The 16,191-nt window shown below is 52.9% G+C and overlaps 7 protein-coding genes across 7 annotated transcripts; 3 read left to right on the forward strand and 4 right to left on the reverse strand.

The window, feature by feature from the left end:
• Positions 1-542: 542 nt before the first annotated feature.
• MAA_03387 (zinc finger domain-containing protein) lies at positions 543-2,448 on the forward strand (the record flags this gene model as incomplete). Its single annotated transcript, XM_007821385.1, has 2 exons — positions 543-1,525; positions 1,593-2,448. The coding sequence occupies 2 exons, from the start codon at positions 543-545 to the stop codon at positions 2,446-2,448; spliced, it is 1,839 nt and encodes a 612-aa protein (XP_007819576.1).
• A 577-nt stretch (positions 2,449-3,025) lies between these two features.
• MAA_03386 (Chromatin SPT2) lies at positions 3,026-4,184 on the reverse strand (the record flags this gene model as incomplete). The annotated part of the gene is made up of 2 exons (XM_007821384.1): positions 3,026-4,108; positions 4,179-4,184. The coding sequence occupies 2 exons, from the start codon at positions 4,182-4,184 to the stop codon at positions 3,026-3,028; spliced, it is 1,089 nt and encodes a 362-aa protein (XP_007819575.1).
• Positions 4,185-5,153: 969 nt separating this feature from the next.
• On the forward strand, positions 5,154-5,551 carry MAA_03385 (Ribosomal protein 60S; the record flags this gene model as incomplete). Its single annotated transcript, XM_007821383.1, has 2 exons — positions 5,154-5,312; positions 5,378-5,551. 2 exons carry the CDS (start codon positions 5,154-5,156, stop codon positions 5,549-5,551), a joined length of 333 nt encoding a protein of 110 aa, XP_007819574.1.
• Positions 5,552-5,909: 358 nt separating this feature from the next.
• On the reverse strand, positions 5,910-6,909 carry MAA_10985 (WD domain-containing protein; the record flags this gene model as incomplete). Its single annotated transcript, XM_011412930.1, has 3 exons — positions 5,910-6,144; positions 6,206-6,660; positions 6,721-6,909. The coding sequence occupies 3 exons, from the start codon at positions 6,907-6,909 to the stop codon at positions 5,910-5,912; spliced, it is 879 nt and encodes a 292-aa protein (XP_011411232.1).
• A 2,166-nt stretch (positions 6,910-9,075) lies between these two features.
• On the reverse strand, positions 9,076-10,903 carry MAA_03384 (glycosyltransferase family 57 protein; the record flags this gene model as incomplete). Its single annotated transcript, XM_007821382.1, has 2 exons — positions 9,076-10,610; positions 10,672-10,903. 2 exons carry the CDS (start codon positions 10,901-10,903, stop codon positions 9,076-9,078), a joined length of 1,767 nt encoding a protein of 588 aa, XP_007819573.1.
• Positions 10,904-11,323: 420 nt separating this feature from the next.
• Positions 11,324-12,822, forward strand: MAA_03383 (BRO1 domain protein; the record flags this gene model as incomplete). The annotated part of the gene is made up of 2 exons (XM_007821381.1): positions 11,324-12,499; positions 12,553-12,822. 2 exons carry the CDS (start codon positions 11,324-11,326, stop codon positions 12,820-12,822), a joined length of 1,446 nt encoding a protein of 481 aa, XP_007819572.1.
• Positions 12,823-14,894: 2,072 nt separating this feature from the next.
• MAA_03382 (succinate dehydrogenase iron-sulfur protein) lies at positions 14,895-15,892 on the reverse strand (the record flags this gene model as incomplete). Its single annotated transcript, XM_007821380.2, has 3 exons — positions 14,895-15,218; positions 15,280-15,431; positions 15,535-15,892. The coding sequence occupies 3 exons, from the start codon at positions 15,890-15,892 to the stop codon at positions 14,895-14,897; spliced, it is 834 nt and encodes a 277-aa protein (XP_007819571.2).
• Positions 15,893-16,191: the final 299 nt, after the last annotated feature.

Raw genomic sequence — 16,191 nt, forward strand, 5'->3', positions numbered from 1 at the left:
GACCCCAGCCTCACCGCCTGCTGTGTGTGTATGGCATACACCAAGACTCGGGACCCACTATGCAGGCTTTACCGGCCCTAATAGCGAAACAGTTCTGAAAGTTCAGGCACGAGGCTTGACTTGTCCATCCTCTTGTCGATTCCATCTTGTCGCGGCGCTCAACCTCTGACCGCCTCGACATCTTGCCACCTGGTTACTCTTTACTCTTTTCTTCCACCCTCTCTTTCCAACTAGTCTACTTCTCAGTTTATACTTGCATTCTTGCTTTTTTGTCTAGTTCGGGTTCATCTTAGAGTCTTTGTGTCTTTGTTGGAGTCTTTAGATTTGCGGTTGCGTACCTCTTCTTCCAAGATTGGACCGTCTTCGCGCTCTTCATTACTCCAAGCGGTGGTTCGAATATCAACGACACAGATACCCTACTTGATCTCGTATCGGAACCCTTGCGATGCAATTGCTTGAACCCTCCGTTCAATACTGATATACGGACAAGTGTTCTGTCGGTAGCGCCGCAAGCTGCAGCTACTCCAACCGATCCAGTCGTCATGTCTGGTTACGGCTACGGTCCGCCTCCTCCGCCTCCTCCACCGTCAAGTTCCGGTTACTCGTCGCATCCGAGCGTTTCATATCCTCACAAAGGTCCAAATAGGGGAGGCGGGGGATTTCAAGGTTCTCGGGGTCGCGGCGGCCAGTATCCCCGTTCTCGAGACCATCATGGACCTTCTCAGGCTCCGTTCGAATATTCGCGTCAACCCTATCCACCACATCATCAGGCCTCCTACAGCGGCGCACATGCTCCTGTAGGCAGTTATCCGCCTCATCCGCCTTATCCGCCACAGTGGCCTGGTGAACATGCCGCTCATGCACCTCACGGCACACATCCCCATGCCCCTGCACCCTTGTCTGCTTCCAACTACCACCCAGGTTATGGCCCTCAAGCATATCCAACAACTTCCCAGCATGCGCAACCGCCACCATATGCCTCCACACAACCATATGGGCAGCCATATCAAGTCCACCCAGTTCAAAATCCTTCGCATTGGAGTCCACAGGGTCCTCCTCAGCCCTCACATTACTCTAATAGTCGCGGACGGGGAGGGTATGGCGATCGTGGAGGCCCAAAGCCGCCCGGGACGGAACATGTTCGTCATGGGTACCTGCATGATCCTTTACCACCGGCTGTAGTGCCATATGACCAGTCATACCCTCATAATCCCCGTGCTCCTCGTGTTCCTCTACCGCCGTTTCCATATCCCGGCAATCACTCAAGGAGAGGCCGAGGTGGTGGGCATAAAGATGGCTTGCGCGGCCGCAGTGGTCATCAATCCAATCACTACAATAAAAACCGCACTGGCAAGCAGCACAATGGTGACAATAATAAGCCTAAGACAGATACTCCCTCGGTTGGAAAGAAGAAGAAACGTAAGGTGAACACCCTCGGCCTAACTCCAGGAGTAGAATCAGAAACCGAAGATGATGAGGGTGAGGAGAAGATCCTCACAGATTTGATTGGTGCAGAAACCCTTCAGTAAGTCGAACTATCATCCTGCTGTTTTAAAATAAAAAACTTTCATCATGTACTGACAGTCGAACAGAATTAGTGACGTTGCTGCGTTCTTGGCTGAACGACGAAGGAATTATCCCACAAAAGCGCGTATGGAGGCAAAGAAAGCTGCCGAGGTGGCGCAAAAGGACCAAGCCAAGACGGCAGAACTTGAAAAGCAGGCGGACAAGCTGAGGAAGCAGCTTCGTAAGGTTGAGTTCTCCATCAAGCGAAAGCGAGAGCAAGGGGACGAAGGAGATGAGATGCGGGACCCATCTGATGACTCGGACGACGAGAAGCCAGAAGTTATGTCTTCTCGAGTACAGACCGCACCACCACTCCCTTCTGCCAAGAAGGCAGATATAAGCCGTCATTGCAAGTATTACTCCACTGGCGGTACATGCGGGAAGAAAGGCAAGTGCCGTTTCGTTCACGATCCTGAGGTTAGGGAAGCAGCGATCAAGGAGCGTGAGGCCAATAATGGCCGCATGACCATTCAGCAACGTTTGATTCTGAATGACAAGGACCAGGAGGACCTAGCCGTTCTTCAATCCATCAATTACCTGCGACAAAAGGGTATCATGACATCTACAACTAATGGAGCCGATGAGAAAGAGGGAACCCGGGAGGAAGAGACGGGGCTGGACAATGACAAGGACGGCACCCAGACCAACGTGGCGCCAGTGCCTGCGACGTCTCGGTCAAGTCTACTTCCTGCTGCTCCAGCCTCTCTGCCCCCTCCACCTGTCAAGAGAGAAACCACGCCACGTCAAAATAACCCTCAGCCTGCAACTCTCCCTAGTGCTGACAGTGCCAGCGATCCAGGGGTGAAGCACTATGAAGGTTGGCTTTTACAACCGTACGGTAGTTCGAATGGTGAGAAGTCCAAGACGGACGATCTACCTTGATGTAGATTATGTATTATTTGATAACCAAAGTGTGTTAATGGTATTTCTGTCATGTGTGTAGAGTTTTCTCGGTAGTTTTACGCGGATCCCCATTATAGCAACTGCATTATGGATGTACCCATGTAAATACATGCATAGCTCATGTATATATATCCCTATACAAGTCTGCGACTAAGGGGACGGGTCACTTAGCTGCCAACGGGTAGTAGACACTCCTAATTTGAACGCCCAACTTCAGTCAGTGGATGAAATTTCGTGCCGAAGGTGGAGTTTTGTTCTTCTGAAGCAGACACACGAGGATAGGAGTCATGACTTGTCAAATGTTGTCATTCTACTATCTTAATCCAACCGCTCTGATATCAGCCCTCATGAATGCTAGCTTAAAGTGATGATGGATAACAAACTGAGAAATTATACAAAACTCCGTCGCTAATGACTATGCCACCAAAGACGTCCCAAAGGCCTATCTGAAACGCCATCTTGTCCAACTTCCAACTTTCACACTTCCTAGTTGTGAATAAACAAAGAAAGCACTTTGATATCCTGCGGAAATATCACATTACTCCATCGTCCGAACCTACCGTCTCCTTGCGCGAAGTGCCTCGAGGGCTTTACGTTTCCGATCTTCCTTGGCTGCTTTGAGAGTCTTCTCTAGACGCTCTTCCTCTTGGTCCTCCCTGCGGCCGATGAACTCGGCGCGGCGTTCTTCCTTGTCGAGTTCATCCAGACCGGCTTCCATATCGGAGGAACCTTCCGAGTCGTAGTCGTACCGAGGACCCCCTTCGTCTTCCTCATCATCGTACTCGATGAAATCGTCTAGCTCCTCGTCGTAATCGTCTTCATACGAGTTCTTGGATGTGCTGTGTCGGGTGGCGTTGAGCAACGCTCCACCGCGAGGTACATCTTTCTTCCGGGCTGGATTTCCTGGCTTCGGTCTCGCCGTTCCTGTGTAACCTGTCGTGGCTTGGGCTGCCTTCTTGACCTTCTTGGCTGCCTCTTCCTCTGCTGCTGCAGCAGCAGCCGTTTTGCCACGAGCTGCAGGAACACGGGCACCGGCGCCCGGACGGGTGTCTATCGGACGACCTGGCGGCCGTTTGTGGCCGTTGACGCCATTGCGCTGACCAGGCTTTGATGTTCCGACGTATCCACCCACGTTTCGTCCCTTGGAGGATGTTGCAGGGGGTGGTTCGTCCCGAGCCTTCTTGATAGCGCCCTTCTCGACCTTCTTGTGTTGGATCTTGCCCACTTGCCCCATGGTAGCTTGAGCCCGTTGTCCACGGGCCAAAATCTCGGCAAATGATCCCTTCTTCGGCGGTGCTTTGGGTGCGGCGGCCGCAGGTGATGGCGCAGGTCGACTTGGAAGACCCGGTTTCGTGGACTTGGATGGCTTGGATGCCGAACCGGCCACTTTGCTGCCAGGCGTGTTTCCCGGCCTTGCACTTCCAGTATACGGCTGTTGAAGGTTCGACCTGTCACCAGACGACCTTGATGTCTGACCAACACCACCAGACGAGGTCATCACACGTGATGCCTTTGAGCCATCTCCACGCAGATCGTCATTAGGTTTGCGTTTACTCGGAATCGAGTCGGTCCTTTTGAGTCCTGGGCCGGACGCGGCAGTCGACTTGCCGCCGCTGATTTGGGCTAACAAGTCTCCGATCTATATTTTGAAATGTCAGCTGAGCTGTACCATGAGGAATATAGAACATCTTGGATGGGGTGGAGCCTACCGGCATTGTAGCTGCCTTACCGGAAGTTCCCCCAGGTGGACACGAGCCAGTAGATGATAACCTGGCCTCTGTCGTAAGAGACTTGAATGTGATGATATTATGTGTCCCTCTGCTCTCTTGCCTTCTCTCCCGCAGCAGGCAAGCGTTGGTATTTATGTAACGCGAGGCATGGAAGATGTGGCGGGAGCCAACAAGTCTAATCTCGTTAAGCCAGCTGTTGGGTGAATCAACCTTTCTTAGTAAACCAAACGAATGCGAGGGGTTGGCAAAGCTCAGGTTTCAAGAACGGCGACGCACTGCTGCAGTAGAGAAAGATTCAGAAAAGGGGAGGATGTCGGTGCAAGCTTCGATAAGCCACACTACAGGAAAGGAGAAGCAATCAAAAAGGAAGATGCGCTGGCAGAGAGCTGCAGCAGCACGCTCCATGACATTGCGCCTGGGGGCAAAAAAAAACGGCGAATAAAATACGCCACAATTCTCGGACGATAATCGGACACGTGATGCCTGACTCTTTGTGAGGAGATCGGGATGTCTGTGGCGGTTTGGAGCAAGATGGAAATGTGGCTGGTGAGAAGCATGGCCGGCATGGGTGTTGGCCAGTCAGGTACGTACCACTGTCGGTGCCCCCACATCAATCCAGTTCGCCCTAAGAATTTCCTCGCTAATCACGTTTTTGTCGCCCACAGGTTTGCAAAATTGGCATGCCACTTTTGTTCGGCTCCGCCAACCTTTCAACTTGTCTAACTCCAACCACAACCTCACCGAACTCGAAGGCTTCAGTCTCCGCCCAACTTGCGGTTAAATTGATTGATTTCTCGTGTTTCTTTGACACTTAACCTGTGAGTCCAAACCGTCCCAATATAGCACGAGTCCATTATAAATTCTGGCGCATTGCTCCCCTCGCGATACTCACACAATGCTTGAAAGTCGAGCTCAAAGTCTGACAAGTTTTCTATAACAGTCACTACATTCAAAATGAAGCACCTCGCCGCTTACCTCCTCCTCGGCCTCGCTGGCAACAACTCTCCTTCGGCCAAGGACATTAAGAACGTCCTTTCTGCCGTCGGTATTGAGGCCGACGATGACCGCCTGAAGACTCTCCTCTCCGAGCTTGAGGGCAAGGACGTCTCCGAGGTATGAACCAATGCTTATATACCCTGGCACCCAGTTTGGCAATGTTATACTAACCATGTCCACAGCTCATTGCTGCCGGTTCCGAGAAGCTTGCTTCCGTTCCTTCTGGCGGTGCTGGCGGTGCCCCCGCTGCTGGTGGCGCTGCCGCCGGTGGTGCTGCTGCCGAGGAGAAGGCCGAGGAGAAGGAGGAGGAGAAGGAGGAGTCCGATGAGGACATGGGCTTCGGTCTCTTCGACTAAGCGGTTTCTGCGGAGAAGCCTGCAGGGTTACGACGTCGCACGAATTTCGGAAAAGTTCAGGTCGGGGAGTGCCACGGTTCTTCAATGTCTCTGGCGTAGGGGGATTGGGCCCGTGGATTGGGCTGGCGTGCGGTTTTTATAACACGGGCGTGATAGACCTCGGTCCATGGAATTTACGACTGGCAATTTTCTGAAATTATTTCGCTATTTCGATGCATGTGATGAAACCTATGTGATGATGATTACATTCTGCCCCCCTTTCCCCCAATATTAAGGTACCGTGCCAGATGAATCCCAACGCCTCGCTAATGCAACAAATTAGATGCAATGGAAATAAAAATACAATCAAGAATCCCCACTACCGCTTCATCCACGATGACGGCCGATAAGACGCCTCCTCCTCTCCTGTCCACGAAAATCTCGGCGGCAAATGAGCATCTGCCATGGTAGCAGGATAACTCGGCAGCGGTGTATTTCCAGGATCTGGCGTCGTGGGCAATTCTGCGGGCGGCTGCCACTGCGGAACGCCTTGATGGCCCTGCATTGTCGGATATCCCAGGGGAGACATGTACGTGGTTGTAGGCGAAACTTGGCTGTCAAGCATGTCAGTGACTGGGAACACCAATATCGACAATTCACCGGGACATTACATACCAAGGGTGCTGAGCGCCGTCCCATGTCTGGGGGTCCATTGGGGAGACGGCATCGTTTTGGCTGTTTGCCATGGTGCTCGTCGACGCCCAAGACTGCCCCCGTTGCAGTACCGGGACTTGCGGCTGTCCAGGCTGCTTGGGTATCTTGAGCAGCCAAGGGGGATACGCCTCGTACACCATTGTGGACTTGGGCCATTTCTGTTCCTCCACGGCCGACAAGACGTTTGTCGTGCAACGCTTGCACCTGATGCAGAAAACTGCCACCGACGCAACTATCAGAACCACTACGGATGCTGCCACTCCCACGGCGATGACCACCAAGCAAATCCCGCCATACGAGTCTTTCCTCTCACTCTGCGGGTTGAACCGGGCGTTTGCGGCGGTACCTGCCATGCGCATGCTCGTGTGCCTTGGCAGCAGTGCAGGCGTTGTCAGAGACCCGGCCGCGTCTCGAATCTGTATATACTTGAGCGGTTAGTAACAGGCCCGAGACTCTGAGGGAGCCAAGTATCTCACCTCGTTCTCTAGTATTCTGCGTGGCACAACATTGTATGTTGTTTCTGCAGCCGGCAATGAAGATATTAAAGGTAGCAGGCTTGTATGTGATACAGAATGGTCACTTGTAGACAATCCATTCGCATGGGCCGCGTCTCCCAGCACAGCAATGGAGAGCAGCAACTGCATGAGTAAAGTAAAAGCCGCCATGTTGCTCCGCGCCAGCGCCAACTGTAAGCGACCTGGGTATGGGTTTTGAAAAAATGAGACTTGCTCAAGGTAATTAACAGAAGAGAAAAACGCACAAAGCTACACTCTCGACGCGGAATCCAAAACCGCCATCGTGTTGGCAGCACAGCAGACTTGGACTTATATAACCTCAACACTCTCTCGCTTAATCCACCATCCCCCTCCCCTGGTCTTCCTCGAGGCATCCAGATTCCCAGAGAGAGGAGAAATCCACGTGGTCAACGCGCAGTTTCACACCTTTGATTGGTTTCAGAGTCCCCAAGTGCATGCATATGAAGCCCTTCCCAACGGTCGCCAGGAACCCGTGCCGTGGGGGAGGCAACTCATCAGCCTTCTTCCCTTTGTTACGGGCCCTAGTCGTGAGGAAGCTCAGACCAGCAGCCAGCAACAAAGCCGGAAACGGCAAGTCGACTAGCCTCGTTTCGAGACGTCTTAATTCCCGCGTGGGCGCTTGTTCAGCCAGGACGGATACATACGTACGTACATATGCGCAAGCGGGACGGGTGCATGGCATGAACCGCGTGGAGAGGGACCCGGGGGCAAGGGAAGTGGGCTTTGCATTGCATTGCAGCCACGGCTCCATGGATCGTGAGGTTGCCGGATGGGGTTTTTTGAGGCCCCATTCGAGACGAGGGGGCTGGGATGAATTGCGCAGCGGGACATGTCTGGTGTTTATGGCATCATGATACGGGGTCTCAGGAACAGGCAGGAGGGGGACGGTGATGGGCGACATGACCAGACGCGCGCAAGTATACGGACAGCCTCGTGCCTACGGAACCGTGGTGCCCTGTCTACGAGTATTGATATCACCGTAGGCTGTGTGTTCCACGACAGCCTCGTCTTCTGTTTCGTCACACCACCACGGACAAGCCTGCACGCTGGGCATGGCGAACCAACAAACGACATAGTGCCGCATCCCGCTGCTATTACGCCGGCCACGCTCCGAATCGTCTCAACCCCCATGCTCAAACCTCCACGAACTCTCTCGGCCCCCGGGGCGGATCGCCAAGATCAAATGTTTCATCCTGCAACTAGCAACAAAGGCCTGCTGTGGAACAATCCTCACATCTTCAATCTAGGCAAACACATTGCCACCCACGGGAAGGGGGTTCTAGACAATCTGGCAACAAGAAACGCAGAGGCTCACGTTCCCAAACGTCGCTGGAGCCGAAGCCAAGGCTGGGGTTGGACGTGCCTCATCCGCCGCCACTGTGGACATGCGTCCCTAAAAATACAGGATTTTGGGCCTCTATGCCTCGACGCCTCTGTATGGGAAAACAATGCCGCGTCCCACCTCGTCCAGACAGCCGCCAAAGCTGCGAGCACTTTATCTTGCCGCGCCCAGATCACCCAGGGGCCCCAGAGCCGACAGCCCGGTTACGGGGGAAACCCGTGGGAGCAGTTGCAGGGATATCAATTAATTGCCCGAAGTGAGAAGCAATCAAAGAAAGGGACTCGGATATAGACGGGACAAGTCTGGGAAGTGCGAAATTGGAGCATGTCTAGGTGTGGGAAGGAAACTCGTTGTAGGCGAAGCCGCCGTCTTCATGTGGTCATGTTGGTCGTCGAGCTTCTTTGTTTGGCGAGGCGAGTGTAGATTATTTTCCGAGGCCCTTGAGGGATTGCAGACAAAGAAGATTATTCGATCTGAGCGTGGTCCTCGTGCCTACGCCATCAAGTTTGACATGCTGGGACTCGGAGCGAAGCAACTTGGGCGATTAGCCTGGACCGCGGACGAGACAGAGTGTTTGCACACTCGGCTATACTGTTGTAGCGGCTGGATTTGCCCTATGCGGCGGAAAACTAGGCGATTTAAAATACCACATCCTGTGAATCACTGGTAATTGCGGAGCCTTTGATTGCAGGTTCCCGGATAGGCCAAGTTGTGCGTACACGCTGAAGTTTGAAAGAGAATCGCAACCAACACTTGACGGGACGAAAGTGTTAGGGTCGAAGCTGTGTACCTCATGAGACAAGTTAGTGTGTAGTTTTCTGTTCAACACATTATTAGCATCTCAAGAGTCTTTCGGCATAATTTGACACGCAATGGCTACCAACCATATTTTATTGCAAGTGTCTGCGTATCACCTACTCTATCCTCTATATGGTATTAATAGTACAACGAATTCATTGCGTCTTCGTCTTTGGCGACTGCCATGCCACAAGGCCACTGTCTACCAGCAACTTCCAGAAACACCACAAGTAACACAGCATGAAACCGGCGCAACCGACACCGACATTGGCCACCACCCATAGATCCGGTTTATCAGCGGGCGGGGGCACAATGGCGTTGACGACATGCCAAACGCCCATGAATATATAGAAGCAAGAATGAATAATAGCAACTGCCCACTGCTTAGGCGCAGGCCCGGCCTCCATGAACGGAGCGGTCCAGCATGTCGGGGGCAGTCCGACAAGGTAAGCCCATAACAGCGTCAAAACAGTGTATGGCACGGCTAGATCTACCCTGCTGAGCAATGGGAACATCGTCCAAGCCCCGAGAAGGTTGGCGAACCCAACCCATGATCGCGTGTCGCCGTTGAGTCCCTGTTTTCCAGCCAGCAGCAGAGTCATTGGCATCAAAGGAAGGAGGACACTCTTCTCATGGACTTGGTAGCTGAACAAGAAAAATCCCCAGGCAGTGGCAGCAAACGCCAACGGCAGCAGCTTCTTATCTGGCCGGATAAAGAGGACCAGATTCGGTGGGATAATGGACAGGAGCGTGGCACCGAGAGCAGCCTTTTGCAACAGGTCGGTGGGGAGATTGCGAAGTTTAACAACGACATTCATAGCGCACCAGAAATTGGCCACTTTGTCCTCGAACAGTCCTCTGGAGAAGGGGAAGATACGGTAGACCATCTGAATCATTTGCTCTATTACAGCATAAAGAGCAGAGCGGGTATCAAGATATTGGGCAACAAAAGGGAACAGTGGAAGCGGTGGCGGTGGTCCGTCCACATCAGGCCATGAGTCGATTCCTCGGTGCCTATCGTACAGTGTGCCGATAACCAGGGGCAGGACCAGAACTGCAAATGAGGCAATCGTAACCAATCCAATGCCAGTAAGTCGCATTATGTTGATTCTTGGCTGGACACATTTGCCCAAGAGGTAGGCAAACACGGAGAAGGCATAATAAAGGGCCATTTGTTTGAAGCCAAGCGCGGCCACAAAAAAGACGGCGGCCCATTTGTATCTCTCGGCCAACATGCTGTTAATGCTGGCGAGAACAAGACCCAGCATTACTGTATTGTATTGAAAGTGGACATGGTCAACGAGGATCGTGGCGGGCTGCATTAAAATAGCAACGAGGGCGACGGAACTGGTCCAGGTAGCCACGCCACTTAGTCTGCTGTATCGTCGAGCAAAGACGACAGCGGCGGGGATATAAATAAGATATTCGGAGATGATGACGGTTGCCCTCATGAAAATCTTGAGGGTTGGGTCATCGGAGCCTCGAGAGGTAAAGAGTGCGAACCAAGCAGGCTCAATCAAGCACCCAATCTTGCCCATGAGCCAGCTGTGGTATGCCGTAAGAGGCGGATAATCGAGCCCCCACCATTGCAGGTCGTGGAAATACCACTGTGAGATGGGGAGATGAGCCGTCACCTCCATCCAGTGTCGTTGCGCTTCGTAGTCACCGAACATGGGAGGGCGTTGGAAGCCTGCGCAGTTAGTCTCGCACCACGCGGGTTCAACCATGTAGTTTGCATTGCGTCGGCTCACCAGAATACCCCCAGAGCCCTGCGGCCCATCGAAACAAGCCAACCACCATCAAAATCACCGGCAACACCTCCCATTGTGTAGACGACGTCCGGGCCGGCCACATAAACGCCGCCAGGGGGAAGGACGGCGCTCGAACCAAAGCTTCAGGTCTCGCCCGGGCAGGCTTGTCGCTGCCATTGCCCTGCTTGAGCTTGCGCCTGGGCTTGTGAGGTGAAGGACTTGCCCCTGCCATGGTGAGGGCGACGGCGCAGACGGGGTCAATGAGGGACGGCACTCGTGATGCTCATCTGGAGAAGGGGTGGTGGTCGGAGCACGATGAATGTGGCTTCATGGATGATTGATGTGGGTGGAGCTCGCGCCTTGTTGGATCCGGTCTTCTGGTCAAGCTGTTCAATGCGCACACACAGCAGCAAAATGTCCGGTGCTTCTAGAAGCAGCTCAAGCTCCGGACGACGAACGACGTAGTGCGCATAGTGCGAGCTGCTCCCCCAGAAACGGTGCCACTCGCATCAATCCTGAGAGGCCAAGACTTTGCATTCCCACCACGCCAACAGGAGACCCTTTGCCTCGCCTTCGCTCTCGATGTTGTCCGAATTTCTGAGCCTCGTTAACCACCGGCAGAGGCGCCCTCCATAAATCTGCCTCGCCCAAAATGCCCTTTCCCTTTGTTCTCCCCACGACATCCTCATTCTCTTTCTCCTCATGTTTCAGCTGTGATTCACACCCCTCGTTGCCATTGACCGCCAGTGGCCAACGAGGGGTAGTGAGAGACGCCTTGAAGAAGCACAAACGATCGCCGCCGAATACACGCATCCGAAGTCTAGCCGCCGTCATCTCCAGCATCGACGGCTATCTGCCGTATCTGCTGGCCGTGGACGCCGGTGTGAGCTCACAGTGCTTGGACGGTGGTGAGGTCATAAGCGTTGTCTTGAAGACGGCGCCATCCATCAGCTGGAGGCCAACATTGTCCGGCGACATTGTCCCCGGTAGAGAAAGACCCCGTGTAAAGATCACCTCGTTGGAGTATGAAATATTTTTTGTCTTGTCTTCGCTGGCATATGCGTATACTTTGACAGCCAGGTCGACGTTGCAGCCGTTGTACATGACCACGACGAGTTTCTTGGGCACCAAAGAGAGGACAACCGCCATCACGGCGGCTACAAAGCACCTACTTGACGCCGCGTCAATCTACGACTACCTCTCGTTACGGAGCGAGCAAATCTCCAGCACGGCACCATGCGCAGATGTTGCGCCTACTACCGCGGGGGCGCTGTCGTCGCTAGCTCTGGCAGAAGCGACACTGCTAGCCGTGCTCAAAGATGATCCGTATCCGGCAGCGGTAGCCCAGGACCGTAACAAGACGGATAAGGAGTGGATGTTCAAGGCCCCCGATATTCCCAAAGTGCGAGCCCATCTTTTTGCTCGCCTTTGTCTCGCCGCGTCTGACCATGCAGCCAAGGCCTCCTCACTGCTACAATCTGCCGGCTCTGGCTCCAGCAAGGTGAACCCAGTGCTTCTGAAATACCTGGAGGACCTGCGTCGCACAAGTAGAGCAAAGGCCTGCCGATTTTTCGGCATCGACGCCGAGCTAGGTGGGCAGACCGCCGAAGGCATTGGCTGGCTGCGGGCTGGTCTGCAGGAATTAGGTATCGAGGCCAAGGAGGCGAAAAAGGGCTTCAGTCTGAGCCGGTTGAAGAAGGATATCAGTGAAAAGCGGGAGGATCGTCGTGTGGAAAGGGAGACGGATTGGGGTTCGGATGCAGGTAGGCTTGAGGAGGCGAGGATCATTGAGTTGCTTGACGAAAAGTGGAACAAGATCAATGACACTGTCAGTATGCCACAGAAATCTTATCATTATTCGCGAGCTAACACGTTCCCTAGATGAACACCAAGGCCATCCCGCCAGTCAGCACTCTCCTGCCCAAAATGCCGTCTGGCCGAGAGATCCATACCGTCAAATCATATCAACCGCCTACGCTGGATCGAGATGTTTTGGAAGCCATGCGGTCATTGCCCGACAGAGAAGATGATCTCGGTGATATGAGCTCGGATGATGACGCCAAGGGACCGTCCGCACCAGCTGGCGCGTTCCCAGGGACATCAGCAGATTATGGCGTGAATCGCAGCGGCAGCGGGAACGCATACTATTAGCCATAATATCAGGGCTAACTTCACGTTACTCGATTCACTAATCATCATCTAACTATCCTGGCACGGTTCAACCCTCCGTGTGTTGTCACCACTATTCCCCTCACCAACCCGTCATCCACACACCATCCTAAGCATCAGTTGTAGCCGCCACCCGAACAGGCGCACTTGAGGTCCTCATCAAGCTTGGACGAGGCTTGATAATAGCCGAGGCCGATAATCGGGGGCACACCTAGACTGCTAAGCTGGGAAACAACCGTCTTAATAACATCTGCCCGCCCCCGTACCGCACGCCACATTTATTTTCGGCATCGGCGCAAATAGTCAGAGTCTTGCAGTCATCTACATCCCGGCAGTAGGCTGCGCGGAAGGAATGGACATGTGAGTTTTGGGCATGTGAGGTTTGGACGTGCGAGTTTTAGACGTGTGAGTTGTGGACGCGCTAGTTCTGCGAGTTGTCGTGCATTTTGGACCGACAGGCAGTGGCTGATAGCATGGGTCATAACACCTTCATTTGGTCAGCTAAGTTTAGTAAATAGCAGGAACAGGAAGAACGAAATGTGTGATAACCCAACAACATATAAATGCTTTTATTTGGGACAAACAAAGAAAAGAGAAGGAGAATTCTTACTTTGCCCACGTCTGTCCACAATCGTTGACCCCCTCAATACATACCGTGTTACACCGTCGTTGAGGACCCTCTGCATGGGGAGACGCGGCAACAACGCCGCCCAGGGTCAAAAGCCCTAGAGTGCGTGTCAACTTCATCTTGTCTCATAAAATCAAATTTCGTAGTAGCACACAAATGCATCAGAAAAATGAGCCTGGCACAAAGTGCAGGATCGACCAGACTTATATATCTCCCAAGGACGAATCTACTATCAAACTCCCCCGGCCAACATGAGCATCAAGCCGGCTAGACGCGCCGCAAAAATCTAAATATCATCACACAACTAAATGGTGCTATGCCAACCAGTGATTCATTATCTGGGCCTCGTGTCTAGGCCGCTCAACCTACTAAGTAGCTTGTAAGCTTAATGTAGAAGCTGGCTAGCGAACTTATCTACCTACCTAAGGTAGCTAACAAATCTGTCCTTTTCAATTGTCACTTTCCAAGGTGGGTGGGTTCAATCGATGACATGTCCATATTCATGCGATCCATAGCTTCCAATCTCGACATACACACGTTGTAGCACGTGAACCAGCAACCCGACTCCCGACTATTTCTTATCAAAGGGTGATCAAGCAAGACGCGCCGGTTGCCCAGTCGATAAAGCGGTCCCGAAGCGGCGGCAAGCATACATATAGGGATGGACTAACAAGTCATTGACCCTACGTCCTGCACGGTGATGATCGCACCGTTGTAGACTTGTTCCACTGCGCGCGCGTGCTTCTTTGTTAGCGGCGATTTCCTCTCTCATTGCGCGATATTTCGATCAACCAGCTAGATTGTGTTGTACAAGCCGTCAGCAACAAAAAGCGTTTCGATGCCAGATTTTGTACATCCACCAGATAATCCTGTCTTATACTACAATGTCGTATCAGACTTATTGCCACCTTCGCGGGACTTGAGAACGACATCGGGAGTATACGGCGTTGAAGCGACCTCGTCTGTTGCCACACGGCCACCTCCTCGGGTGCCTCTGAGTAAGTACCTAGTGCGTAGGCATGTTTTTGGGCTTTTTCTGTGAAGATGGATGTGGCTACTGGCGGCAACACTTGACACCTACACGTCGCTTAACACAATCAAATGTGTTACCAACGGCTCACTCGACACATCTGGGACGCTTGTCTGCCGAGACTGCAGACCAAGGACGGCGAGGCTCGGAGGGCAAAAAAAGACGTGCTGGTTATATGAACACGAAAAAAAAAAAATTCTCCAAGTTGCTGCTGCCTATCGACATAGACGTACACTACTCATGCTTGTACACAGGGGCCATGTTTATCCCCTCCTTATACCTCCACATCTACGACCGTTTTGATTCCGCCGGAACAGCCCTAGACACCTTGACAAAGTGAAAATAAATGAAGCCTCCACCAATTCATATCCATTCAACGAGAAACCTTCACACCGCTTACGCGAATGCCATCTGTTTCTTGATCTCGGCGATAGCCTTGCCGGGGTTCAGGCCCTTGGGGCAGGCACGGGTGCAGTTGAGGATGGTGTGGCAGCGGTACAGGCTCATGTTGTTCTCCAGGTTGGCACGACGCTCGGCACTGCGCTCGTCTCGGGAGTCGGCCAGCCATCGGTAAGATTGGAGCAGAATAGCAGGTCCGAGATATTCCTCTGAGTTCCACCAGTATGAAGGGCAGGATGTTGAGCAGCAGGCACAGAGAATGCATTCGTACAGACCGTCCAGCTTCTTTCGGTCCTCCTTGCTCTGGCGGTATTCCTTGCCCTGGGAAATTGTTAGCCAAGCCAATTCTTTTCCCCCACGGTTGCCAAGAAATTCAACCTACATCAGGAGCAGGAGTGTCGCGCTGCAGATAAGGCTTGATAGACTTGTACTGCTTGTAGAAGTAGGTCAAATCGGGGACGAGGTCCTTGACGACGTAGGTGTGAGGCAGTGGATACAGCTTGACATCGCTAGAGCTCTCGGCGGGAATTCGGCCTGTACAATGGTGGTCAGCTTCATTATGTCTGCATAGCCTCCTGCACAAGCTGAGACAAGTCTGGGATATTATGAGTGCAGCACATGATGTGGTAATACATACACAAGCAGGCCAAGGTGTTCTGGCCGTTAATGTTCATGGCACAGCTACCGCAGATCCCCTCACGGCAACTTCTTCGGAAAGTCAGGGTAGGGTCGAGCTCGTTCTTGATACGGACGAGGGCGTCCAGGATCATGGGTCCAGTCTTGTTCAAGTCAATGGTATAGGACTGCATTCGAGGCTTTTCGGTAGGGGTGTCGGGATTCCATCGGTAGATCTGGAATGTCTTCATGTTTGAAGCCTTCTCATGAGGGGCCTCGCTGACAGATGCCATTGAGCGTGTGAAGACAGCGCCAGGGCGCATGGCTGTCCTGATGGACGAGCCAAGGATTCGGGAAGAAGTAGAGCGGAGAGCAGCCATTTTCGCGACGCGGGAAAGGTAAGTCGGCGAGCGACGAGAGAAGAGAGTAGAGAGCAGAGAAGAGAGTTGAAGCGACAACCGTTGCTGAAATCGGGACGGACTTGTTCAATTGGCACCAACGATTCCGGATTTCCGCCGCTCGTATCGCGCCGTTGGAGCTGGACAGAGACGTAGAATGTTGGTGTGTGTTCGCCCATGAAATTGGGAGTCGAAAGTACTAGTAGCCATCCTCGGCTACTGGGACGCTGGACCGCAAAGTATCCGGCGGCCAATCAGGACCGCGACATTGTCAATTCGGC

Source organism: Metarhizium robertsii (genome assembly GCF_000187425.2).
Source record: "Metarhizium robertsii ARSEF 23 chromosome Unknown MAA_Scf_3, whole genome shotgun sequence".
In the NCBI taxonomy this organism is placed as follows: domain Eukaryota; kingdom Fungi; phylum Ascomycota; class Sordariomycetes; order Hypocreales; family Clavicipitaceae; genus Metarhizium; species Metarhizium robertsii.